Source organism: Narcine bancroftii, chromosome 7, assembly GCF_036971445.1.
Source record: "Narcine bancroftii isolate sNarBan1 chromosome 7, sNarBan1.hap1, whole genome shotgun sequence".
NCBI lineage: Eukaryota > Metazoa > Chordata > Chondrichthyes > Torpediniformes > Narcinidae > Narcine > Narcine bancroftii.
Window position 1 is genome coordinate 79,266,274 of NC_091475.1, and position 27,717 is coordinate 79,293,990.

General features: G+C 45.2%; 1 protein-coding gene and 1 long non-coding RNA gene across 5 annotated transcripts in view; one reads left to right on the top strand and one right to left on the bottom strand.

Annotated features, from left to right (window-relative positions):
• Window positions 1-711: 711 nt before the first annotated feature.
• LOC138739056 (B- and T-lymphocyte attenuator-like) lies at window positions 712-27,376 on the bottom strand. 3 transcript variants are annotated; one of them, XM_069890466.1, is made up of 7 exons: window positions 27,150-27,376; window positions 16,311-16,625; window positions 12,661-12,696; window positions 11,281-11,424; window positions 11,129-11,181; window positions 4,985-5,049; window positions 3,106-3,194 (listed from the first exon to the last, which is right to left on the bottom strand). In XM_069890466.1, exons 1-6 carry the CDS (start codon window positions 27,214-27,216, stop codon window positions 5,020-5,022), a joined length of 645 nt encoding a protein of 214 aa, XP_069746567.1. In that variant the 5' UTR covers window positions 27,217-27,376; the 3' UTR covers window positions 3,106-3,194; window positions 4,985-5,019. The 3 variants fall into 3 exon arrangements, with proteins under 3 accessions (XP_069746565.1, XP_069746564.1, XP_069746567.1); XM_069890464.1 differs by lacking the exons at window positions 3,106-3,194; window positions 4,985-5,049 and adding an exon at window positions 712-2,370; XM_069890463.1 differs by lacking the exon at window positions 4,985-5,049 and having other exon boundaries at window positions 2,422-3,194; window positions 27,150-27,361.
• Window positions 25,944-27,717, top strand: part of LOC138739057 (uncharacterized) — a 33,929-nt gene continuing 32,155 nt past the window's right edge. For both annotated transcript variants that reach the window (XR_011341974.1, XR_011341973.1), the window contains exon 1: window positions 25,944-26,179. This is a non-coding gene — a long non-coding RNA (uncharacterized lncRNA). The remainder of the gene's footprint in view (window positions 26,180-27,717) is intronic.

The window sequence follows — 27,717 nt, forward strand, 5'->3', positions numbered from 1 at the left end:
ACTGTAGGAGAAAAATAGATGTTGCACCTTTAACTTATTAATTACTGGGTGCAAGAATCTTGCCAGCAATTTACACAGAGTATGGTCCCACTTAACAGAAATGTGACAGGCAACCTTGTCCAGGACACTGAGGAGAACTCTCCAACTCTGGATCGTGGCCCCTGAGTGAGGAGGCTATCGAGGCCCTCAATGTTGTTCCATGATTTGTGCCACATTCAAGAATGCAGCAGTCCCTCAGCCCTCTGAATGGGACCTGAAGTAGAGGAGAGCCTGTGGGCATAATGCAACGTAGCTGGTCCCTTTGTAAAAATAATTCGACATGATATGCATAATTTTTGAAAACCAATGTGTTCATTTTTTTTGCTACCGAAACCTCAGGAAACTTCTGCAAAGTAAGATAGACTAACCACAGGACTGGTGCTCAAAAATCAAATGTGCTAATTCCCCTGTGATGACAAGCGATCCTCTTTACAACAGTGCAAGCATGCCTTGTACATTCCATTTGCTCATCTGTCTGAGGAAGAATTCCAGCAGCGGATCTGCTTCAAGTTCACAGTCAAGGAAGACCGAGCCTTGCAGCAATCAGGTTTCTACCTGCCTCCCTGTGATGTAGTGCAATTAAATATGATGTCAAGCACAGAGCAATAGAACCATAATCTATTGGTAGAAGGGAACCATTTTATTTCCGCAGATGGCGTCACAGCCATTTAGAGTCAGAGTTCCGCATCACAGCAACAAGCCCTTCTTCCCACTTGTCTGTGCTGATATCTTGCTTTTGGCCTGAAGTTCACAACCTTTTTCTTTCAACTCACATACTCACTGTAGGTGTTCTGTGGTTAGTAAGGGATTACTTAAGGTAGTGAGTGAAAGAACACGGTTGAAAAACACTGTTCTATACCTCAGTAGAGTGTAAACATGATCCAATGTTTAGTCAGAACACCCTGTTCAAATCAATACATGCAACTTAAATCACAAGGATTTTGTGCTGAACCATTTATAAATGTTTTATTTGTTTCCCCCCCCTCCCCCCATCCTCCCCACAGATCAGGGTATTGCTGTTAAAGTTGGGATTTGTCTCTTGGATTCAAGATTTTACACTGATAGTTATGGTTCAACCACAGTGCTGGGGTTTGGGACCACAGGGAAAAACTGGCAGATTTCCTTTGCCAAAGGAACTTAGTGAAGCTGATACTGGCAGCGATACTGGTTTACTTCCTGATAAGCTGGTAGTTTCTTCGATCTTATTTATTAATACTTGATTTAGTTCCAAATGTAATTGGCTAGTAATTCCCAGCTGCCCTGATTAAAGTTAATCGATGTCTGAAGATGAGCAATCCTTTGTGTTGCCATTTCTCTAACCCTGCAGTGGGAAGACCAGCCTTCAGGAAGATTGACAGGCCTTGAAGGGTCAGGGGAGGAGATTGAATGGAATGGGGGAGAGACTGCAGAAACTGTGGTCCGTCTCCTTCCTACATAGGAGGATAAAGAGGTATTCAGAGTTCTGAAAGGGTTTGATGGAGTGAATATGCTGAATCTGGTATCAGAAATGAGAGAATACAGACTGACCAGAATTGATGACAAAACTGGCAAGGAGAGAAATGGGATGACTATTTAAAGCAGCAACTTTAAAAGAGAGAATGGAATAAATACCTGAAGAAAAACAATGTACGTAGCTGCGGAGAAGAATTAGGGGAACTCAGCCAGGATGGAGGAAAGTGCCCTCAGGTTGGTCATTCTATAATCCGATCTCTTCATAGCAATGAGGGTTTTTTTATATATATAAGCAGCTTGATCCAGCTTGATCCAGACCTGCCATCAAATATTTGACAAAGAGGTAGGTAAGGGGTCTGCAGATGCTGACCCAATTCAATGCAAGTAACATCAAACGCGTCAAGTTTCTCAGCTGGAGAAGAAATATCCTGCACTCTGTGATTTAAATGTTTTCTGTGCCAAAGGATTGTCTCTCTTTTAGGATTATCTGAAGTTTGAGTCAATTTGTGGAAAAAAAACAAGAACCCTGAAAATGCTGTAAACTCTCAGCAGGTCGAGCAGCATCTGGGGGTAGGGAGGCTGAGTTAACATTTCAAATTGTAGACCTGTTGCTAATTCTGATGAGGGGGTCCTCAACCGGAAACTCTTGTTTTTTTTCTTTCTCTCTCTCTCCATAGACACTGCCTGACCTTGCTGAGTGTTCCCAGTAGTTTTAGTCGGGGGTTATGCTCAGCAAGCTCCCATAACCTGCAGCGCGAGAATGACCAGGTGACCAGTGTTTATGATGTTGTCAGGGTGTAGTTGAGAATGTTGAGGCAAAGTCCACCTCTTCTGTCCCTTCTCTCTCTATGGTTCTTTGCAAGTGACTCTGGGAACACCCTTAAAAAAAAAAGTTTATAGTTTAACATGGAGCACGTTCCTTCAAATGACTATAATTCATTTAAATATTTATTCTGAAATGCATTATTTAAATAATCATTCTGTAAGCAGCTGAAAGTCTTCATCTTGTACCAGTTGTGAATAATTTACAGAATATTAAAATTACATGTTAGGAAGTCCCAGCAAATCCATTACATTAAAAAAAATACATGGAACATCTAAACAGGTTTTGACAAGAGGGACTGTTTCCATTGAAAACAGTATCCTGCACACTATGTGTGAAAGGATTTCAGCTACTGTCACAAAACATTTCTCACTTTGCTCAGTTTGGATTAGCAGAAGTAACAGTCAACTAGTGGACATCTTGGAACCAAATCTGCTCTTTGAGTAGTGGACCCATTCGCTGGAAGTTGTCCTTTATCAGTCCTGCCCAGCGTGACATGAGTTGAATTAGTAACAAGGAGGTTCATGCATGTTTTGGAGAAATCTACAAACAGTGACGGGACATGGTGTCTTCTCCCAGAGCCTCTCTCACTGCGAGTTCAAAATCATTCTACTTAATGCTTAACATTTATGGCAGCATATTCTGTGTTTTCATTGTCAGTGAACTTCACTGATGGTTTCCTGTTTAACATGGATTCATTCAGTGAGGCATAAACGATCATATCCTGTTGAGGTGTGTTGGAGAATTTTGTATTCTTCTGATTTTGAGGAGAATTGCAGTTATTAACAATCAAAGAGCTGGGGCTTGAAGAGCCGATACCTTCAGAACATTCATTCATTTTTTCATAGTTTGTAGGTTTTCCATTAACTTCAGTCATATCCTTCAAATAAAAAATTGCAGCAAGCTTTGAATATTCATGATGAAATGCAATTAAAAACGAACACAGCTAATGTGAATAATAAGAATGGCTTCAAGCAGAAAAATTTCACCATTAACTTATATTAAAATTAAATTGCATGTATTGCAGGCATCTCGTATGTGCAAACTTTCAATGAAAAGTTTTAAAATAAATTAAAAGTTATTTACACCTTGGTTGAAGCTGATTCTGGCCATTTAAAACCATGATGCTCAATTTCACCCAAATTAACCAACAATCCCTTACGTTTTGGCAGCTGGGAGGAAACCAAAACACCCAGGGAAAACCCACACAGATACGGGAATAAGGTACAGACTCCTTGCTGACAGCACCGAATTTAAATCAGGGCTACTGGCGCTGTAATAGTGTTGTGCTGACCACTATGCCAAGCAACTTTCCTTCTCTCAGATGGAAGTGGGAAAGGCCATTCAGCTCAGAGCCTGGTAAACAGGAAGAGGAAAATTGGTCCCAGAGGGCTGTTGTGCAATCCATTGGTTTCCAGATGCTCTGCCTGCATGTGTTCTGACTTCCTTCACCCCACGACCAATTTTAGGGATACCTGCGGCTTGCAGCTGGACTGCTTCCCATTTATTGCCCTGTTGTTTGCTTCATGGCTGTCTCAGATGAAAAGGGTAACCCCTACCCAAACCCAGCTGTGGTGTTTGAGGAAGGGCCCCGCAGAGGATATGGTGGGGAGAGGATGGAGGCAAGTAAAGTCTGGAGCAGGACTTAGCCCAATTGAATAAGAAAGACACAGGTCACCTGGTCTAATCCCACTTTCTCATCTCCTCACACCCTGAAATACCCCACCCGGTCTTATCCCACTCTCATTTCCCCACACCCTGAAATACCCCACCCGGTCTTATCCCACTCTCATCACCCCACACCCTGTAATACCCCACCTGATCTAATTGCACTCTCTCATCTCCCCACACCCTGAAATACCCCACCCGGTCTTATCCCACTCTCATTTCCCTACACCCTGAAATACCTCACCTGGTTTTATCCCAATCTCATCTCCCCACACCCTGTAATACCCCACCTGATCTAATCGCACTCTCTCATCTCCCCACACCCTGTAATACCCCACCTGATCTAATTGCACTCTCTCATCTCCCCACACCCTGAAATACCCCACCCGGTCTTATCCCACTCTCATTTGCCCACACCCTGAAATACCCCACCCGGTTTAATCCCACTCTCATCTCTCCACACCCTGTAATACCCCACCTGATCTAATCGCACTCTCTCATCTCCCCACACCCTGAAATACCCCACCCGGTCTTATCCCACTCTCTCATCTCCCCACACCCTGAAATACCCCACCCGGTCTGATTCCACTCTCCCCCTCATGCCCCAAACCCTGTAATACCCTACTGTCTAATCCCACTCTCTCTTCAATCCACACACTAATGCCCACTGTCTAACCCCACATCTGTAATTTTCTCTCTCTCTCTGTCTGTGAATGAATTTCAGAACTCCCTCTCGGTCACTCTTTGTGGCTGAGCTCCCCATCAAACCATAGCTTCACAGTTTCATTATTTGGGACACTTTTGGATTTTATTATTTTGGTGAAACACAATCTGTTGTTCCTTATTTGATGAGAAACTTTTGTCACAATGGAGATCTCCAAAGGCTCCCCCCTTTGCAGTTATAAATCAAGATCATCGTCATGAGCCCGTCTTTATCAAGGTTTAGCAAAATGTCTAAAGCTAACGTAAATAGCTAAGGTTCTCAACACTGTGATAAAACACCTGATAGTTGTACTGCCTCTGTCTCTGAACTTGTCTCAATTCTCTGCAGATTTACAGCGATGGAACTGGAAACAAATGATAAGAAGCTTTACTCGATGGTCATGGTGTAACATGAGCTCCAGGCTTGTGGACAACCCAGCAGGATGTTGGGAGGTGTCATGGTGAGGAGAGGGGAAGGGTAGACTGGGGATTAGAGGAGGGGTGAGCTATGTGTGGGAGGGTTATGGGTTGTCCTTGGAAGGATGGAGTGTGATAGAGTAAACAGAGTTGAGGAATTTGCAGCAGGCATTGGAGTGCGGAGATGTAGATGGGAAACTGCCAGCTGGTGTGGATTAGTTCAAAAGATCTCCCACAGGAATAGTCAATGAGTCACCTGGCCAATAGATCTGCTCCACTTCTTTCTGTTGCCCTGGCTAACCCTGTGGTCTGAAGCCCGCCATGCTTTCATGACTCCAGGTACTTCTATATCTTGAATAATATGATGTTTCCCATTTGCTGGAGACTGATTGTGTAGAGGGGGATACCGGGTGGGGTATTACAGGGTGTGAGAAGATGAGAGTGGGATAAGACCGGGTGGGGTATTACAGGGTGTGAGGAGATGAGAGTGGGATAAGACTGGGTGGGGTATTTCACGGTGTGGGGAGATGAGAGTGGGATGACTGGGTGGGGTATTTCAGGGTGTGGGGAGATGAGAGTGGGATAAGACCGGGTGGGGAATTTCAGGGTGTGGGGAGATGAGAGTGGGATAAGACCGGGTGGGGTATTTCAGGGTGTGAGGAGATGAGAGTAGGATAAGACCGGGTGGGGTATTTCAGGGTGTGAGGAGATGAGAGTGGGATAAGACTAGGTGGGGTATTTCAGGGTGTGAGGAGATGATAGTAGGATAAGACCAGGTGGGGTATTTCAGGGTGTGAGGAGATGAGAGTGGGATAAGACTGGGTGGGGTATTTCACGGTGTGGGGAGATGAGAGTGGGATAAGACTGGGTGGGGTATTTCAGGGTGTGGGGAGATGAGAGTGGGATAAGACCGGGTGGGGAATTTCAGGGTGTGGGGAGATGAGAGTGGGATAAGACCGGGTGGGGTATTTCAGGGTGTGAGGAGATGAGAGTAGGATAAGACCGGGTGGGGTATTTCAGGGTGTGAGGAGATGAGAGTGGGATAAGACTACGTGGGGTATTTCAGGGTGTGAGGAGATGATAGTAGGATAAGACCAGGTGGGGTATTTCAGGGTGTGAGGAGATGATAGTAGGATAAGACCAGGTGGGGTATTTCAGGGTGTGAGGAGATGAGAGTAGGATAAGACCGGGTGGGGTATTTCAGGGTGTGAGGAGATGAGAGTGGGATAAGACCAGGTGGGGTATTTCAGGGTGTGAGGAGATGATAGTAGGATAAGACCAGGTGGGGTATTTCAGGGTGTGAGGAGATGATAGTAGGATAAGACCAGGTGGGGTATTTCAGGGTGTGAGGAGATGAGAGTGGGATAAGACTGGGTGGGGTATTTCAGGGTGTGGGGAGATGAGAGTGGGATAAGACCGGGTGGGGAATTTCAGGGTGTGGGGAGATGAGAGTGGGATAAGACCGGGTGGGGTATTTCAGGGTGTGAGGAGATGAGAGTAGGATAAGACCGGGTGGGGTATTTCAGGGTATGAGGAGATGATAGTAGGATAAGACCAGGTGGGGTATTTCAGGGTGTGAGGAGATGAGAGTGGGATAAGACTGGGTGGGGTATTTCACGGTGTGGGGAGATGAGAGTGGGATAAGACTGGGTGGGGTATTTCAGGGTGTGGGGAGATGAGAGTGGGATAAGACCGGGTGGGGAATTTCAGGGTGTGGGGATATGAGTGTGGTATAAGACCAGGTGGGGTATTACAGGGTGTGAGGAGATGAGAGTGGGATAAGACCAGGTGGGTTATTTCAGGGTGTGAGGAGATGAGAGTGGGATAAGAGCGGGTGGGGTATTTCAGGGTTGAGGAGATGAGAGTGGTATAAGACCAGGTGGGGTATTTCAGAGTGTGAGGAGATGAGAGTGGGATAAGACCAGGTGGGGTATGTCAGGGTGTGAGGAGATGAGAGTGGGATAAGAGCTGGTGGGGTATTTCAGGGTGTGAGGAGATTAGAGTGTTATAAGACCGGGTGGGGTATTTCAGGGTGTGAGGAGATGAGAGTGGGATAAGACCAGGTGGGGTATTTCAGGGTGTGAGGAGATGAGAGTGGGATAAGACCAGGTGGGGTACTTCAGGGTGTGAGGAGATGAGAGTGGGATAAGACCAGGTGGGGTATTTTAGGGTGTGAGGAGATGAGAGTGGGTTAAGAGTGGGTGGGGTATTTCAGGGTGTGAGGAGATGAGAGTGGGATAAGACCAGGTGGGGTGTTTCAGGGTGTGAGGTGATGAGAGTGGGATAAGACCGGGTGGGGTACTTCAGGGTGTGAGGAGATGAGAGTGCGATTAGATCAGGTGGGGTATTTCAGGGTGTTGGGAGATGAGTTGGGATAAGACCGGGTGAGGTATTTCAGGGTGTGAGGAGATGAGAGAGTGCGATTAGATCAGGTGCGGTATTACAGGGTGTGGGGAGATGAGAGTGCGATTAGATCAGGTGGGCTATTTCAGGGTGTGGGGAGATGAGAGTGGGATAAGACCGGGTGGGGTATTTCAGTGTGTGAGGAGATGAGAGAGTGCGATTAGATCAGGTGGGGTATTACAGGGTGTGGGGAGATGAGAGTGCAATTAGATCAGGTGGGGTATTTCAGGGTGTGGGGAGATGAGAGTGGGATAAGACCGGGTGGGGTATTTCAGTGTGTGGGGAGATGAGAGAGTGCGATTAGATCAGGTGGGGTATTACAGGGTGTGGGGAGATGAGAGTGCGATTAGATCAGGTGGAGTATTTCAGGGTGTGGGGAGATGAGAATTGGATAAGACCGGGTGGGGTATTACAGGGTGTGGGTGGATGAGAAAGTGGGATTCGACCAGGTGACCTGTATCTATCCTATTCAATTGGGCTAAGTCCTGCTCCAGACTTGCCTCCAGCCTCTCCCCACCATATCCTCTGCAGGGCCCTTCCTCAAACACCACAGCTGGGTTTAGGTAGGGGTTACCCTTTTCATCAGAGACAGCCATGAAGCAAACAACAGGGCAATAAATGGGAATGTTTGCTGGGAGGCTGTTCAATCTTTCCATCATTCTCCAACAGTGAGCTCCTCATAGACTCTATCATCAGGTGTGAATGTGCGTGAGCACGTCTGTGCATATCTTCATTTCTACGCATGAACGTGCATACTTTACATTTAAATTTGAAATTTAAATGTAAAAAAATTTAATTTAAAAAAAGCTTGTCATACACCATGGTAACAGGCCCTTTTGACCCACAAGTCCATGCCCCCCAATTAACCTACATCCCCCGTATGTTTTGAATAGTGGGAGAAAACCAGAGCCCCTGGGAAAAACCCATGCAGACATAGGGAGTATGGACAAACTCCTTATAGACAGCACAGGATACGAACCCGGTGTTCAACCTAAAGCTTATGGTATCCACGGTATATCATCTCTTGTCAGGTTAAAACTATAACCACTCCTCTTTTGATCTTTAACCTTCAAAAGACCCTGGTCTGGCCCATCTGCCGCAGCAGTTGCATTCTGGGCTCTAGTGTGTGGGGATATCCGCTGGAATGGTATGGGGGATGATGGGCTCGTCCAACCAGTCTTCGTGTACAGTGATGGTTATATCTACCCTGGCTATTGCCTCTTTAACTTGTGTTGACTGCCCTCTGGTTACCAGAGTAACATTGCACCCTTTTATGAACATGTTTTCGTCCATCACAATCCATAAACTTTTGCAGCTGGAGCTTGTGAAATCATTGAATGGTGCACAACAGAAACAGACCCTTTCAACCATCCTGTCCGTACTGAGCATACTAATCCCATTTGCCATCAATAGGGTCATGTCCCTCTATACCTTTTGATCCATGTACCTGTCTAAACACTTTCAAACATTGTGTTAGTATCAGTCTCCATCACCTTCCATTTAACCATTACCCACTGTGTGGAAAAATGTACACCTCCGATCTTCTCCCCTCTCATTTCAAACCTGTGCCCTCTAGTGCTAGACTCCCTGGTCCTGCGAGAAAGATGACTATCTATGCTACCTCTGGCCCTCATAATTTTGCAAGGCAGTGTAAGGTCTGCCCTTAGCCTCTTACATTCCAGTGAGAAGAAATCCAATCGGCCCTTAGAACTACAGACTTCGATTCGAGGCAACATCCTGGTGAATCTCTTCTGCACTCTTTCTATCACCACCACACCCTTACTGTAGAGGGGCAACCAGAACTGTACACTATACCTTGCACCGGATTTATACAATGTTTTGTACAGCTGCAAGTATGATCCAGGTCTGATCACCGGACCTCTGCAGTTTCCTTCCTTACCACACTTTGGATTCTGTAGCAGGTGACTTATCCAGCTAGTCTTTCTATGACCTCCTCTCACTGACTGTGAGCCCATTCATAATCTTAAATATATGTATCTTCTTGTGCTGGGACTCCTGCACCATCCTCGGTGAAGACAGCTGTAAAGTACTTACTTGAAACCTGAGCCAGGACTGATGTAGAAGAGTGAACGTTACAGCACAGTACAGGCCATATGGCCCATGATGTTGTGCCAGCCGATGAAACCTACTCTACATCAATCTGACTCATCCCAACACATAACCCTCTATTTTCCTTGCATTCATGTGCCTATCTAAGACTCTTTCCAATGTCCTGATTATACTAGTGTCAACCAACACTCCTGACAACACTCTCTGTGTTTAAAAAAAAACTACTTCTAATGTCTCCCTTAAGCTTTCCCATGAGTCTGTGTTTTTTGTTTGTTCGTGTTGCCCTGTTCACAGCTGCAATCTATATTTGGACCTCCTATTATTTTCTGCCTCTGACTTCCATAGGCAGCTGGTTCCTACTGTTTGAAGTCTCTGCTGCCTGTTCTGCCCTGTTTTACTTGCAGTTTCTATTGTCAATGAAACCCTGTCTTTAATGTGTCAATCCTCTTGGTGTCCTCACCCACTGAAGGACTCCTGTGGTTCAACTATAACCGATTCCTGTACCCAATCATTTGAATCTGGACTCTGTTACCACCATTCTACCATGAAGTCATCAACCTTCTTCAATGCACCTTTACTTTATCCTCTTGTTTTAAAAACCTGTCAAAAATTTCCCTTAGTCATGCCTTATTCTTTGTTCTGCTCGAATTTATCTCCTTTTTTTTATTGCCCCTCCATTCCTATCCCTCAGTCAGGTGAGGTTAAACCTGCCCTTCAGTGCCCCAGCATACCTTCCCTGGTGTGGGGACAGTGTAATCCTGGTCTGTACAAGTCCCGAGGTCCCAACAGTCTAAAGCTCTCCATCCTGCACCATTCCTTTTCCCATTGACTTCTCTCCTATTTCCAAAACTTTGGCACAGAGAGGCAATTGCCTTTGATATCTCCTTATTAATATCCTTCCAACTCCTTCAAACCCTACCTTGTCCCTTTCTCCACCCACATCCATGTACAGAGAGGGCAATGACCTCTAAAAATGCTCCTAGACACAAGGTGAATATCTTAACCCTGACCCCAGGGAGGCAACAGTCCATCCTTGAATGATTTCTGACCACAGAGTCCCCTCTAACAATTGGTCCTGATTCTTATCCCCTTATTCAGTCTTAGTTCCATTTGCACAAAGCTTCATAGGAGACAAAGGGGAGATATAACAGAAGTGTTCAAACATCATGGAGGGCAGGAGGAGTGGCATGCCCAGATGACCCTCTGTGAAAGGGATTGGCAGAAGGATGAGGGGTGGACGGCAGTGTTTCCCGCAGCTGGTCACTGTGATCTGGAACATTCTGCTTGAAAGGAGGTGGAAGTCAATACACCAATAGAATTTTCAAAGGAATTTGGGAAAATGATTGAACTGAGGAAATTCACAAGCTGTCAGGAGAGCAGAAGAGGGGGACTAATTAGAAACACTTGCACAGAGCCAACACTGGCCTGATGGGCCAAATGGCCTCTTGCTGGGCCTCAAGATGCTGTGATGGTTGAATTGAGTGATAGGAGCAGGCAGAAGAAAGAACTAGTTGCGTGTAACTTCAGGACTATAAATCACTGAAGCAGACTCACATGATACTGGTGCATCGCATAGCTGGTACTGGGCTCCTCTTTCTCCAGGGGGTCTGGAAAAACGGGGAGAAGCCTGGTTATTCAACGGCCGTGAACAGAACCTTGGGGTGGGGGGGGGGAATAATTGGGAAAGCTGCTGAGCAAACACTCACCGTGGAAGTTTCTGATGCAGAATAAGGTGATCATGATCAGAAAGACAATCGCACTCACTGTTCCTATTGCAATAACAATGTAAAAGATCCAGAGAGGGGTGTTGGCAAGATCCAGAGCATGCATGGTGGAGTTAGTTGGAATCTCTGCAAAACACACAGGTGGACTGTGCTGAGTTACACTACCATGATCACCTCAGCACTTCCCAATGCAAGCTCAAACCGAGGAAGTACAGCCCCGCTGCAATCCAAGGAACTCAGCAGCTAGTTGTGAACAACGACCTCGTATGTGTTTATTGTCACTTAAGTTTACAGTTATAAATACCTGATTACAGCAGCAAGAAAGAATTTTGGTGCAGTGCACATTGTACAATGTGTATGACATTATCATTATTATCATTCTACCTCTCCTTCTCTGGGATTAAGCTCTTCACAAGACAGAAGGAAGGCCCTCCAGGTGGAGTATTAAATAATTGTAATGTAACCTCAACTCTTTTCAATCCCACCCCAAATTGAACTGAAGGCAATCACCCAAGGAACCCTGCAGTTCCTGGTTATATCATGCCATTATTCCCACATTGCTAAGCAACAAAGTCACAGCCAGGGACATGGGCGCAGACCTTGTAATGACGATAGCACAGACTGTGATTGATTGGCCATCTCATTTCCTAGCAGAGAGGGTGAGGTGGGATGATGTGTACGGAGGAAATATGGCCACCCTGCCTGCCTGTAATGTGTGTATTGTGGGTGGTCACAAAACTTATTCGGAAGTCACATCACCTGTCAATCAAGGTTGGACTCTGGCCATCCATTAGTGCACACCTTGCCGTTGGCTAATTCAAATCATTATTGGCTAGAGGCACAGATCAGAATTGCATAAACATCAGTGCATAGCACATTCTTTCTCACTGCCTCATGGTCCAAGCCCCAGACATTGTTCCAACCCAGGTCACTTCTGTGGATATTGCTGAAGTGTTGTGGGGTAAGGTGTGCTCTACACTGAAGCTGTGCTATAGTATTGCTATACATCAATACTTACAGAGAACTGCACCCCTGTTGGAACAGAGAACTGAGTATGTTTAAGAATTCCTATTTACAGTGTGTGAGCATGTCGAGTATAGGTTCCCTATTGTCGGAGTCCATCCTAGGTTCAAGGTGAATGTCTATATCATTGCTCAAGTGAAATATTAATCGAGTACCATTTAACATTCTCCACTGTTTGTCTCCCATGTGTTAATTAAAGTTACATGTGATTGTAACACTTGTGCCCAGATTTGTGCCTCTGTCAGCCCACCGAAACTGATACTCTTCCCGACATGACCGACGAGTGGCAATGAATGTGTGATCAGAGAACAGGAGAGGAACATTAGATTTGGGACTCACCAGAGATACTGGTCTCATGGGAGTCTGCCTTCACTCCTTGGGGAAGAGAGAAATGTTAATTAAAGAAATTGTCCTGAATTCTTGCTCATCATAATCATCAGATTTACAGCCTATTATCAGTGTGGATTCTCTCCCTGAACTCAAAATCAGGTAAGCAACTGCGTCAAAGAAACACTGATAAGGCAGTGTGAGAACACTAGTAACTGGCTTTCAGGGAAAATGCCTATGAGATATATAGTATGAGTAAATGCAAGCAGGCTTTTTCCACTGAGTTTAGGTGAGACAAGAACTAGAGGACATGGGTTAAGGGTGAAAGGTGAGCTGTGTGAAGGAAACATTAGGGGCAGAGAGTGATGAGTGTGTCGAAGAAGCTGCTAGTGGAGGTGGTGAATACGCCCTCCATTTTAACATTTAAGAAAAATGTTGATAGATACAGGGATGGGAGGGGTATGGAGGGCTGTGGTGAATGGGACTAGGCAGAATTACAGTTCGACACAGACAAGATGAGCTGTGGGACCTCTTTCTGTGCTGTAGTGTTCTATGAACACTAATGAACAGAATTCTCTATATCCGAAGCTCAAACACTTCCTCTGTTAAAGACCTCTACCCATCGCCACTGGTTCATCGTGGCTGCTGTGTGCATTACCTACAAAGTGCACAGTGATTACTGATCCAGAGCACTCCAGCACCACCTCCCAGATCGACATTGTAAGGGGGAGGGGAAGAAACACCATCTTGACTCCCATGACCTCAGCACGTTCCTCCTTCGTTGCTGGGCCTGCCTCATTCCTGGAACTCTCTCCCCACCGGCACCTTCAGCACATCTTGAAGGCAGCTCTCCTCCGCCTCATCATGGCTGGGCAATAACTTCAGGCCTTGCCACTGGCTCATTGATGAAAGAGAAGAAACCTCACCTGCGTCCCAGATGCTCTGGCCATGGGAGAATACGCATTTAAAATCTTGACTTTAGCTCATGAAGCCTCAAGTTTGAGATCCTTCGATGATAAAGATGAAGCTTTCAGAATATGTCCATTACCCTTTCATATTGTGTGGATGGGGCTGGTTATCATGAAGAGACCGTCCTTATTGTGATATCACTTGAATTTGCATCATAAAAAGAATCCATTCTGATGTCACAATGGAGGGGAGGGAAGAGAAGTGAGGAAAAGGCCAAAAAAACAACTGGACATGTTGCCTCATTGCAGGATTTCAGCCCCAGGAACAAAATGGAGAGGTTCCTGTTTTCTTTGGCAGGTCACCTGGAGTCTTTCCAATCCTCATGGGAAATTAGAGTAATAGAATCATGGTGTCACACAGTGTGGAACCAGGTCCTATGGCACAACCTGTCCAACATGACAATCAAATTATCCTACCACATTCAACCCATTTGCCTGCATTTGGCCCATGCACCATCCTACCAATGTCCAGTTTATTCTTAAACATTGCAATGGCACCCTGCTTCAACAACCTCCTCTGGTAGCTCATTTCATAAACTCATTACCCTCTATGTAAAAGTCATCCCTTAGGTTCCTGTTAAATCTCCACCTCCCATTAAACCCATTCCCCCACCCTGAGCAAAAGACTCTCTTCTCCCACCTGATATTCTCTCATGTTTTTGGATATCTTCTGAGCTCCAAGGAATAAAACGCCAGCCTGCTCAACCTCTCCCTATAGCCCAGCACCCTGAGTCCTGGCAACATCTTCCTAAATCTTCTCTGCACCCTCTCCAATGATATCTTTCCTATCGCATGGTGAACACAATACTCCAAAGGGGCTTCACCAATGTCTGATACATCTGCAGCATGACCTCCCAAATTCTGAACTTAATACACTGACCGATGAAGGCCAATGTGCCAAAAATCGTTTTGACCACCACTTTCAAGGAACTTCAAAATTCTTTCATTTATTCAGGAGATCCAAGCATAACAAGCGAGGCCAGCATTGCCACTTGAAGGCGAGGTGCCACCTTGAAGCCCATTAGTTCCTCTGGTGAAGTCTGCTGCTCCCAACTGGTATTGGGGAAGGAAATTCAGTGTTCAGGCCCAGTGATTATGTATTTCCAAGTTGGAATGGTGTGTGACTTGGAGGGGAGCCTCCAAGTGTTACCTACCCTAGCCACCTTGGTCTTCTCAGTGGTGGATTTATGAGGTGCCATGGGAATAGCCTGGTGCAATCTGTAGACAGTGAAAACTATTGGTGTGATGTGATTGGCTTAACCCTTCATCTCCTCAACATTCATTGCTTCACGTAGTGGATGGGGAGCAAATCAAAGCAGCTGATCTGTCCAGGGAGATTCTTGACTTTCCTGACTTGTGCTTTGGAAGTGGGATGAGCTAAGTCACACACCACAGCATAGCCAGTTTCTGATGTCCTCTTGATGCTACAAACCAATGGGACTCAGTTAAATGTCTGGTCCATGGAGAACTCCAGGATGTTGATGGGAGAACTCTAATGGAATGTTATTGAATGACAATGGTAGGGAATAAAACTGCTGTGTGATAGTCACTGTTGGCACTTTTGACGTGAAAATCACTTGCTACTTCCCTGCTGGTGGTGGAGTATTGTCAGGTCTCGCTTTAGGCAGACACACCCTTTTTACTTGCTGAGGAGTTGTGAATGGAATTGAACATTGTCAATCATCAGTGGATATACCCACCTCTAACCTTCTGATGGAAGGAAGGCCATCGACGAAGCAGCTGAAGATGATTGGTCTCAGGACATAGTCTGATAAGGCTTCTGTAGGCGATTGTCCACTATTCAGTTCAATCACTGGTGATCATTGACCTCAGTACTATATTCCTGTTTTCTCTCTAAACCCCTAGATTCATTTAGCTACTCCCTTATGAATATATCTCATGAATTAGCCTCAACAACTTTCTGTATAAGGAATTTTTACAAGTCCCTGATCGGAGGGGTTTCTCTTCATCTTAATCCTAAATTGCTTCTCCCTTATTCTAAGACTGTGACCCTTGTTCTGGACTCCCCCAACATCAGGAACACCTTTCCAGCATCTAACTTGTCTCATCAGAATTTTGTATTGTCTCTATGAGACCACCCCCTCACATTTTTCTAAATCCAAATGAGTATAAACCTGGTTAAACTCCATCATCGATAACCATCTCCCTTTGAGTGAGATCTGACTCCAGTTTCTGAAGAATTTCCCTTTGAATGGAAAGGCAAGCTGAGGCGTGGTTTTAATGAAAGCCAGAGAAGTCGATACTAATGGGTGGCCACTGGGAGATCGACGCTATTGAGTTTCTCTGGGGCTCCTTGATACCAAATGTTACCTTGATGTTCCAGACAGGTACTCTCACCTCACTTCTGGAGTTCACCTTTGACCCAGGCTTTGTTGATGTCAGGAGCCCAGTGTTCCTGGTGAGACCCAAACTGAGCAGGTTGCCATCCCTCTCCTGATTAGTAAGAGTATGGGATGGTGTCAGGTTTATGGAGAGTTTGGGTCTGAGGTCACAGAAGCATAGATGAGGAATTAAGAGAAGCCTGCAGAAGTTGATGTGGTGGACTGGATAAAGAATTGGTGCTCAGATCAAATGGCACAGTGAGGTTGGCAAAGGTGTGGTTCCTACCAGTACTCCTGATGTGCAATGGAATAATATCAAACTTTTCATGGTTAAACATTTATCAGTACTCACCATGTACATACACTGTAATGAGGTGTCCCCTTGAAAAGTAGGAGCTTTCATTAGCTACACATTGATATTTGCCGGTGTCATTGTGTTCAACAGAAAAGACTTTGTAAACTAGAAATGTTGTGCCAGAAATTGCATTTTCTTTAGAGTTCGTAATTAATGGCTCACAATTGTTTGCCTCTATCTTACACCAATATATGTTGAGGTTTAGTTTACAAAACTTGACTGTACAGTTCAGCTCCAGGGTGTCTCCAATAGAATAATTGAATGTAGCTCTCGCATACATCACCTGGAGTATGCAACCATCAGAGACGTTCCCTGCAATGAAAAATCGAAATGTTTCAGACAAAGAATTGCAGACAAATGAGTTGAACATCTAATGGGTACTTTCAGAGAGAGAGAGAGAGAGAGAGAGAGAGAGAGAGAGAGAGAGAGAGAGAGAGAGAGAAAAGGAAGGGACAAGGGAAGGAGTGGGAGGGAGGGAGTAAAATCTGAAATGCTGGAGGTACTCAGCGGGTCTTTTCAGCATCCATAGGAGACAAAGATTTATTGCAGATGTTTCAGTCCTGAGCCCTTTTTCAAGGAAAAATTAGAAAAGGCTGAAGTAGAATAAACCAGAAAGTCTCAGAATTGGTTTTTACCATCTCAGGACCAGTGCAAGAATTCAAACAATGGGGGAGGAACCCAGACCAACTAAAGGCGTTAATTGGATCTGATAAAGGACTAGGTAGAATTTATCACGTCTGTGTGAAAGGAGACGGAATTTAGAAACGAAGGGGAAAGCAAAGGTTGGGGGGGTGCTTTAACAAAAGCCAGAGAAGTTAATATCAATGCCATCCTGTTGGAAGGTGTCTAGTTGGAAGATGAGGGGGTGTTCCTCTAATTTACAGGTGGTCTCAGTCACGAGACCATGGACAGGCATGTCGACAAGGGAATGGGATGGGGAATTGAAATGGGTGGCCACAAGGAGATCCAGGCTATTGCAGCAGACAAAGCCAAGGTGCTCAATGAAGCGATCTCCCAGTCTGTGTCTAATCTCTCTGATGTAGAAAAGACCACAATGGGAGCTCCAGATGCAGTAGATAACCCCTGCAGATTAACAAGTGAAGTGTTGCTTCACTTGGAAGGACTGTTTGGGGCCACAAATGTGGTGAGGGAGGAGGTATGGTTGCAAGAAGATCATCTCCTGCGGTCACAAGGGGAGGTCCCAACGGGACAATTGGTGGGTAGGGAGGAGTGGACAAGGCAATGACGGAGGGAGGAGTTACAGAGGGAGTGGTCCCTATGGAAGGTGGAGAGGGGCATATGTTTCCAGTGGTAGGATCAAATAGTAGGTGGCGCAAATGGCAGAGGAGGATGTGTTGGAAATTTGTTGAGGGAGGAAGGGAGGGGGATATTTGTTGGATATTTGTTGGATATTTGTATATGTTTGGTGGAGGGAGCGGGTGAGGGATGGGGAGGAAGGGATGATGAGGGGAAGGGGAGCAGGACAGGTAGGAAGTTGGAGAAAGAGGGAAGAAGGGATAGGGAAGGGGCGGGGAAGGAAGGAGAGGGTTATGCAAGAGGAGGGGATGAGAAGGAAGGGAGGTGGAGGGGTGATGGAGGGATGGGGAATAGAGGGGATGAAGGGATGTGGAGCAGTTGGGGGAGGGAGGGCAGGGAAGGGAGGGGGAGGAGCAAAAGGGGAGGGGAAACTGATGGGGAGGGAGGGAAGGAGGGGAAGAGGTGAGGAAGAAGGGAGGGAGATAGAAGGCAAGGAAATAAGTGGGAGGGGAGAAGGGGAGGGGGATGGTGAGGGTAGAAGAGAGAAGGTAGGAGGAGGAAGGAGTAGAGCAGAGTGGGAGAGGGAGGGAAAGGGGAGGCGAGGAGGGACTGGGAGAGGAGGAGGGGTTGTGGAAAGGAAGGGGGGGGGAGAGGGATGTGGGGAGGGGGATGAAGTGGGGAAGGGGCAGAGGGAGACAAGGTGGCAGGGAGGGAGAGGCAGCAGAGAAGGGGAGGGAGGAAAGGAGAGAGAGAGGAAGGGAGAGAGATGGAGGAATGGGGAGATGGAGAAAGAAAATAAAGTGAGGGAGAGAAGGAGGGGAACAAGAAGGGATGGGGTGTGTAAGAGAGAGAAAGAGAATTGGATGGAGTGTGAGAGAGAGAGTGAGGAGGAGAGAGACTGGCGGGTGGAGGTTTAGTCATCTTCAAAGTGTGTAGAAAACATTCATGAGAATAATACTTGGTCTGGTGGGCTTGAGTTATCAGGTGAGGCTGGAATTTTTCTCCTTGATGTGTAGGAGGTCGAGTGGGGCTTTGTAGTGGATAGTGTAAATAGTCACAGTCTTTTCCCCAGAGTCGGGAAATCTAAAACTAGAGGACATAGGTTAAAAGTGAGAGGGGAAGGATTTAAAAAGGGTCACCTTCTTCGTAGAGAGGGTCCATGGATTGAGCTTCTGGGGGAGTTGCATACAGTACGTGGATAAGGAAAGTTTAGAGGGATAAGGGGAAAAATGTTACTTTCAGAATTGAACTCTTTGTTTAAATCCCCAATGAATCTACAGCCTGGGACTTGATCTATTATGTGTATTTTCCATAGTCTTGAATAAAAGGCTCCTTTTACCTTTTCTTGTTTGATCGACATTGAGCAGGATGTGGGACAGCGATGCTCATGAATCTCTCAAAAGCCTCCAAAACAAATTTTCTACAAACTGTGGGTTCACCAAACCTTTCTGTGTATCTCTATCAGAAGCCCTTTTAAGTGTAGTTATTGCAGTCGGGCAGCAAACTCCCACAGTAAGAATTTGAAAGATGTTTTGCTTTTTCTTTTGAGTACATCAAGATTATATCAAGAGTCAAATCAAGTGGTGGATACAAGGTGCTGTGGAGTTAACGATGGGTCATATTGTTCCATTATTTATAAAAGGCTCCATAATTAAATCAGACTATGGAAATATGTGGAAAGTTGAAATCACCTTCTATCACAACTTTATGTTAGTTCCTGCAGCTATATGCTATCTCTCTGCAGATTTGCCACTCCATTTTTTTGTCTATTGGGTGGTGGTCCATAATACAACCCTATTTATATGGCCATTACTTTCCTATTCTTCAGTTCCACCCAAAAAGCCTCCGTGGATGAATCCTTTAGTCTGTCTGTCTGTCCAATCTGAGCATAGCTGTGATATTTTCCCTGATGAGCAATGCCACTCCTCCCCTTTATAATTTCTGCTCTATTGCATCTGAAACAACAGAAGCCCAGAACATTGAGCTGTCAGTTCTGCCCTTCCTGCAACCAAGTTTCACCAATGGCCACTGTTGCAGAGTGTATATTTTTTTGGGAGATAAATTGGGAAAGATTTGTTAGAGTAGGAAACATGCAAACATTTTAAAACAGATCTTATTTGAAATACTGGAGCTCTGCTAATGCGAGACATATCTGTTTTCATGTTTAAAGGTAATTAAAAGCAACTTTTGTTTAAGTAACAATTTGTCTTGGAGAATATCTATTGCTGCTTGGTTTTGGGGTCCTCAGGGCTTGTAACATTTTATGGGGGAAAAGCCAGCCCACCAGATTGTACCACCCAAATACGCCAATTAAACTACAAACCTTGTAAAAATGTCTTGGTGGGTGGGAGGAAACAGGAGCACCCAGAGAAAACCAACGAGATCACGGAGAGAACGTACAAACTCCTTACTGACAGAGCTGGATTTGACTCTTACTCACTGGGGCAGTAAATGCATAATGCTAAATGCTAATCTATCCGTACTGCCTTTAGCACCAATCTCATTGGCAATAATGTTTGGCAACCGGGAAAGGTGCACGTGATGAACTTGATTCATTTTCAGGCTGGCTAGGAATTTAAAACCTCAATTTAACCATGTGGCAAACAGCATCAAGTTGTGGTGCGGGGCTTATTTCTGTGCAGCATACCCTGTGATGTATGATGGTGAATCATCTTAAAGGCCGGAGAGAGCTAAAATTGGGCATTAGAAAGGCCAAAAGGGGCCATGAAATATCTTTGATGAGAGAATCCCAAGTCATTTTATATTTACATTAAAGGAAATGGAAAGGATGGGACCACTCAAGGCGAAAGGAGGGAAGTTATGCTTGGAGGAAGTGAATAAGATATTCAATGAGTTCTTTGCATCAGTGCTCACCAAGGAGATGGACGTGGAGGATCAAGGAAGAGCTGGTGCATTAAAGTAGGTAAGTCTCCAAGGGCTGATGGGATATACTGAAGGTTATTGAAAGAGGCGAGAGATTGATGTAGTCTTGTTGAAGATATTTGAATCCTCATTAGCAACAGGAAAAGTCCCAGAGGACTGGAGAGTAACCAAATGTACCTTGGTTCAGGAAGAGAAATAGGGATAATCCAGTGATCCTCACATCAGTGGTAGGGAAACTATTGGAGAGGATACCGAGAGACAAGATTCATGCTCTTCCAAATATGTGTATATCAGGCCAGGGACAGTCAGCTTGGCTTTGTGTGAAAAAGCTTACAAACTTATGTTTTTTGAGGAAGTGATGAAGCCGGTTGATTTGGGTTGGGCAGAGGATGTTGTATCTATGGACTTTAGTAAGGTATTTAATAATATCCCTTGTGGTAGGCTGATCCAGAAGGTGAGATCTACAGTGAATCAATAGTTTGGATATGGAATTGGCTGGCCCATGGAGGGTAGTAGTAGAAGTGTGTTCAGGCTCGAGGCCTGTGTCCAGTGATGTTTCACAGAGATCGGTGTTGTTTTTTTCATATATAAGTGACTTGGATGAAAAAGTAGGAGTGCATCCAATTTTATCTTTCTCTCTAACCCCCTCACCAGTGATCCCTCCCTCCACTTGTGTCCCCACCACTCCCACCTTTAGTCCAATATTCTATCATCTTTTAGCCCCTCCCACAGTTTCTTCCACCACCCACCCAACCCTTTCCACTTTAGTCTTGACAGAGTCCTGAGCCACCATATAGTGACCATTTCTCTTCTGCCTGACCCATTGAATCTGTTCAGCTTTCACTGTTTGCTCAAGATTCCAACACCTGCAGTTTGTTTGTTTATCTGAATAATAAAAAAAAGTATGTGGGTGGATTTTTAAGCTTGCAGATGATGCAAAGATTGGCAGAATTGTGGACAGTGTGGAGGGTGATCAAAGGATACAACAGGATAGAAATCAGTTACATATATGGGCAGAAAAATAGCAGATCGAGTTTACTCCAGACAAGTGTGAGGCCCTGCACTTTGGAGGTCAAATGTTTACAGGATTGATGTGCAGAGGGATTTGAGGGTCCAGGTCCATAACTCCTTGAAAGTGGCCTCACAAGTGTATTAGATGGTAAAGAAGGCGTTTGGGTTCATTGACCCTGAGTATAAATGTAAGGATGTAATATTGTAGCAATATAAAAATTTGGTCAGGAAGCACTTGCAATTATGTATGCAATTGCCCCTCCCCCTTACAAGAAGAATGTGAATGCATTGGAAAGGGTGCAGAGAGGTTGACCCAAACTATTGCCTTGTTTAGACTTTAGAGAGAATGAGTTATGGGCAGAGATTGGACAATCTTGAGTTTTTTTTTCTCTGGGGCTTTGAAGGCTGAAATCTGATAGAGGTATATAAAATTATGAGAGGCTTAAATAGCATAGACAGTTAGAATTTTTCTTCCCCATATAAACACGTCACTTACTAAAGAACATGCATTTAAGATGGGGGGAAGGGAGTTTAAGGGAGGTGTATGGGGCAAATATTTGACACAGAGTGGTGTGTATCTGAAATAGGCTGCCAAGGGTAGTGGTAAAAACAGATACAATAGTGATGTTTAAGAGTCTTCTTGATAGACACATGAATATGCAGGGAAGAGAGGGAACTCGAATATGTGCAAGCAGAATTTTTAGTTTAATTTAAGCATCATATTTAATGCAGATATTGTGTTCTATGATACCACCTCAAATCAAAATCTAACCATAAATGTATGGAGTGATGCCATCCACATTCAAGTGGTCACATTAATTGCTCTCAATATCTGAAGGAAGATCATTTATATAGTCTAACTATCCCCCGCTTATTCTATTGATCTGGAGAGTAGGGACCCAGTTAGGTATAGAAGGAAATAACACGATCTTACTTGACCATGTCCAATCTAAATCCAAACATATATTTATTTTTTTCCACATCTGACTTGACCTCAAGGAATAAGATGGTAAAAGATTTGCTCAGCATGTTCCTATTGGTCAAATGCAGAGGACAGGGATAAAAATCTGGGGTCCATGGAGAATCATTGCCCCACTTTTGGGATGTCTTGATCCTGAGTTGGGTTTGTTGAAGTTGATGGAAAGTCTCCACAGAGTGAGTTGTAGACAGGGATTGAGTGGGCTGTGAAGATTCACATGCCCACATTGGACAGTGTACTGGCTGACACTTTTTACCTCAAAGAAGTCCTGAAAATCTAAAATTGCTTTTAATGATGAATCTGTGGTTTGGAGAGAAGGGGGTGGGGTCCTGATGAGTGACCACATGTGCTCATGGGGGGGGGGGTGTTATCACATGGTTTATAGGAAGCCACTGAGCTGGTCACACACCATCAGCAGACTTCATGTGTGGACCTCTCACGTACCCCAAGGACGGTCCCTCCCAGGACACCAAGCATTGTTGTTTCTTACTGCCCTGAGATTTCAACATTGACTTGTAGAAGATTAGCGATTTGTTGCTGAGTGTGAGGAAAGGAATGAGTTTTATTGGAAGAAGACCAGATATCATGAGTTCATAATAGGGCCAGATTGTTGGAGTGAAGACATTTCTGTCAGTGAAATTGGGAACTGACTTTGTGTCACTCACTGGTAAAGCCATCGCTTGATTAGGAAGAAGAACAGGAGCAGTGGGAAAAGTCACTTCAGCATTCTTTACAGTAAACATGCAGCTCACTGCCAGCAAGACCTCAGGGATGGAGGAGGTCTCAGGAATGAACACTGGGTGTCGGAAATTGATTCTAGGGAGAGGTCTTGGGAGTGGACATTAGAAAGAGGTGTCAGAATGGACCTGGAGAGGAGAACTTGGGGGTGGACATGAGGGAGAAGCCTTGGGAAATAACGCTGGGAGGAGGGCTCGGGGATGGACACTGGGAGGTCTCAGGATGGACTGGAAAGATATCTTGGGGATGGCCACTGGGAGGAGGACTCGGAATGGACTCTAGGAGGAACTCTCAACCAGCCCTTTTGCACATGCTGGAAATAGTTCCTCCTTGTTAACTTGGTTGAACACTTCCTACTTTTAAAATGTGACCCACGTGGAAAGACATCACACACCAGTTTCAGTTCTGGTTGAAACAGTATTTGCATAGCTCCATTTTAACTTGCTCACTCTGGCACTCTCTGCTTCTAATTATAAATCCGAGAACTAAGAGAATGTTACACCTTCTCAGACTGCCCACCTTCGACAAACTCTGCATGCTTTACGATCTCTGCACTCTTTCCATTAGTCTTGGATAAAATGGAACATTATCAATCATTGCTATACTCTCTGTATATGGTGATGGCACCTGTTGTTTGCTTTGTCTTCCAGTTCAGCACAGAGAATAAAATCAAAGAACAAGAGAAGGCAAGATATCTCCTTGAGCAGCTAGTTGTCAGAGAAGTCATGTTTTGCCCAGAATCTCCTTGTTGCACTCCACAAACATGAGGAGGAGAAGCACTGAATTCCAAAAGAGCAAATGGGCAACATTTACAGGAGCCATGATTTTATAATTCCATTGATTAGTACCAGGGAGCCATTCAACACAATGTCTCTAGTCCCATTCCTATTGCGTTCCCGACCATTCAGCTATTGCCCAGGGTTTTTCTGATTGTTCCTCACCTTCCTTTCAGTTGGCCAGTTGTCTGAAATCTGTCACCTCATGTCAATGATCAACATCAGCACAGTCACCACCACACCACCTTTTATCAGAACTCTTCGTAATTCTGAAACACGTTGTTAAATCTTTCTGAAACTTGCAGCTCTAATGATACCAGACTACCTCTCAACAAAACTGACACTTCTCAACCCTGACTGCATTTTGTAAAGTCTCCCCCTTGCCATTTTCGTGGTACTTGGCATACTTCTCCAGTGGACACTTTAACAGAATTTCCTTCTACAAACAGTCCAGGAAAAGGCCCTTTGGCCCTAGTGCCAAACTTGATAGCAAATTGAACAAAATCTCTTCTGCCTGCACGTGATCTTTCTCCCTCACTACATGCCCCTTAACTGATGCGATCATATCTGCTTCCACTAATACTCCTGGAAGCCCCTTCCAGGCACCCACTATGTAAAAAAAAAACTTGCGCCTCACATCTCTTTTAAACTCCCCCCCCCTTCACCTTAAATGCATGTTCTCAACTCTGTGACATTTTTAAGCTTCAAAGTTTGTAAACTTCTATCAGATCTCCCCTGAACCTCCCGTCCTCCAGAAAAAAGAACCCAAATTTGTCCCATAATTCACACCCTCTGATCTGAGCAAGATTCTGAGAAATCTCTTTTGTACGGTTTCCAAAGTTTCCACATCCATGCTTCTGTTTCCAATGCCATGGATTCTTTATACTCACTTAGCCTCCTAATCACCTGGCCAGTTCAAGGGTTGATCAGCACCATTTCACTGTACGTGACAAACAGTGGGAAATGAGAATCTTTGCTGAGGGATTACCCATTGATGTAAGTGGTGGTGACTGTATATTTGTTTTAATACATTAACTGTATCAATTTATAATAACCCTTGGTAGTGTAATTTGCAGCTCTGATTGGACCAAATGAAGTATTGTGTTCAGTTCTGGTCACATCATTACAGGAAGAATGTGGAAGCTTTAGAGAGGGTGCAGAGGAGACTTGCCAGGATATTGCCTGGATTGGACACCATGCCTTATGAAGCAAGGTTGAGTAACCTAGGGCATTTATCTTTGGAATGACGAAGAATGAGGGGCAACAATAAAGGTTATGAGAGTCACAGCCAACACCTATTTCCCGGGGGTGGGGGGGGGGGGGTAATGGCCAATACCAGATGACATCTGTTTAAGGTGAGTGAAGGAAAGTTTATGAGAGGGAAACATTATACACAGAGAGTGGTGGATGTCTGCAACACATTGTTGGGGATGGTGGTGAAGGCTGCTACCTGGATGTAAAAAAAAGAGGAAGTGTTAGATTTTTGTGGAGTAGGTTTATGTAGGTTGGCACAAGATTGTGAGCCAAAGAGCCTGTACTGTGATAAGAACATGGAGCAGAAATTCCCAGACCTCTACCTGAGGGTTGGTGAGGTCCCAGGACGATGGTTTGGGAGGGTGAGTGAGTAATCTGAGGCAGATTAGCCTCAGATTACTGTAGGATCAGACTGATCCTACAAACTGTCAATCCACGTTCAGTACACGAGGTTCAATATGCGGACTTCAGGGTGTAAAGCTCAGTAACGCAAGGTTTGGTGCACGAGATTCAGTATGGATGGGGATGCGAGCTTCAGTGCTTGAGGCTCAGAACGTGAGGTTCAGTCCACCAGTCTGGTGCACGAGGTTCAGTACGTGAATTCATGCATGCGAGGTGCAGTCCACGGCCTTCAGTGCGTGAGCTTCAGCGTGCAAGTCTGGTGCACAAGACCCAGTGCGCAAGGTTCAGCATGTGAAATCTGGGACGCGAGATTCGACGTGCAAGGTTCAGACCCGTGTGCAAGGTTCAGTTAGCGATAAGATTCAGTATGCGAGGTTCAGTGCATGAAGGTTTGGAGCAAGAGGTCTGTTGTGTGAGGTCCGGTCTGTCGGATCTGGATCGTACCCAGTGTTTGGTCTGTGAGGTTCAGTATGGCACGAACACAGTACACAGGAACACAGGAGGTGAAGTATGCAGAGTTCAGTACGCGGGGCCGGTGTCTGAGAGGAATGTCCATGCCTTGGAAGGTGAGTATTTGGAGATTCTCATTGAATCAAAGAAGCCAAAAGATGTTCAACCTGTCGAGGGGGGTGGGGAGGGGGGGTGGGGGGGGGGAGGGGGAGGGGGTAAACTCTTTAACTTGTCTGACTTCACTGACCACCCCCCTCACCTCCTCAGCACCCCTCCTTCTCAAACACTGACCCTATTTGCAAAGCCTCAGTATATTGTTCTCAAACCCTCCTTCCCTTTGCTGTGGGTAACTCTCAGCCTGATGCAAGGGGCTGGAGTTTTGCCACCAAAACTGTCATGCAGAGTGTGTGCGGATTCTCGGGGAAAGCTTCCTCGGTTCAGGGAAGATTACGAGGAGATTTAATGGAAGCGTTTAGAATCATGAAGGCTTCTGCTGGGGTGTAAATTTCTCCAGGGATAGATGGGTGAGTGTCTGGAATAGCCGGGGAGAATGGGATCGACCAGAGGTGTGGTGGGGAGAAGAGTGTTTTTATGCATCGCCTTCTGTGTGTTTTAGTGGGGGGGGGGGGGGGCGTTGAATGGGGAAACTTTCAGAAGGCAACTGAAAGATGCCGAGAAGGAGAAATTCACAAGCCCATGGGGAGAGAGACTGACTCTCTTAAAGCTTCAAAGAGCTGGCCCTGGATTGATGGCAATCCAAGAACCCCATCATCTCTCTGTCAAATCCACAAGCGATGAACCCTTTGGTCATGCAACGAGTGGAATCAGTGGCTGAGCCAAGACCATTGAAATTCAGGGAATCCTGGGAAGCTCTGCGGCTGAAAACCAACTCCTGTGAGAATTAAAGACCCTTGAAACACTCACAAGAACTATAAACCTGTACAGCCACATACATTCTCCAATATAACGAGGGCATTTGTGCTCTTCCCAGATCATTGTTTCATGCCCTCGATTCCCGTCAAATTGTTGATCTATCTCATTAAACTGGCCTGCAAGATATTTTCCCCATCACAAAAGGTTTCTTACCTTGCACATGCATGTGGAAGTGGAGCAAGAGAATGAAGAAATAGTTGAAAGTCTTTACAAGCCACATACTTCTCGGTTGAACTATCTTTCGCCCATTAAGCAGTTATGCCAGGGACTCGAGCAGAATGACACGCTCTCCCACACTCTCAGGCTGCTCAGGAAATCTGGGTCTTAACATTATACGGGTCTCGGTGACAGTAACTTGTGAACAACCTGCTCATGTCAAGCACCAGAAGTGATATCCTTCTGTGGTTAGTTGTGTCAACTGAAATGCTTTGCATATTTATGATTAAAATTAGACTAGCAATCCAATTGTAATTGAGATCTGTTTCGTCTTGAGTTCGGGAAACTCTCTAGCTCTCTCTCTGCTGCCTGAAGGCTCTGTGCCCAGCTTCTAACCTCCCTGCCCATCCCCTCATCTCTTCTACTTTTGAGTTTCAATGCAGGACCACTGCTGCTTTACCCATTTCTCATTTCTTGGGTGTGAACAAGTATTTCCTACTTTCCACGGCAAGCTTTGACTTAAGGATGTATCTCCTTGTTTTGCTTGTTTAGTATAGGTAGGAAT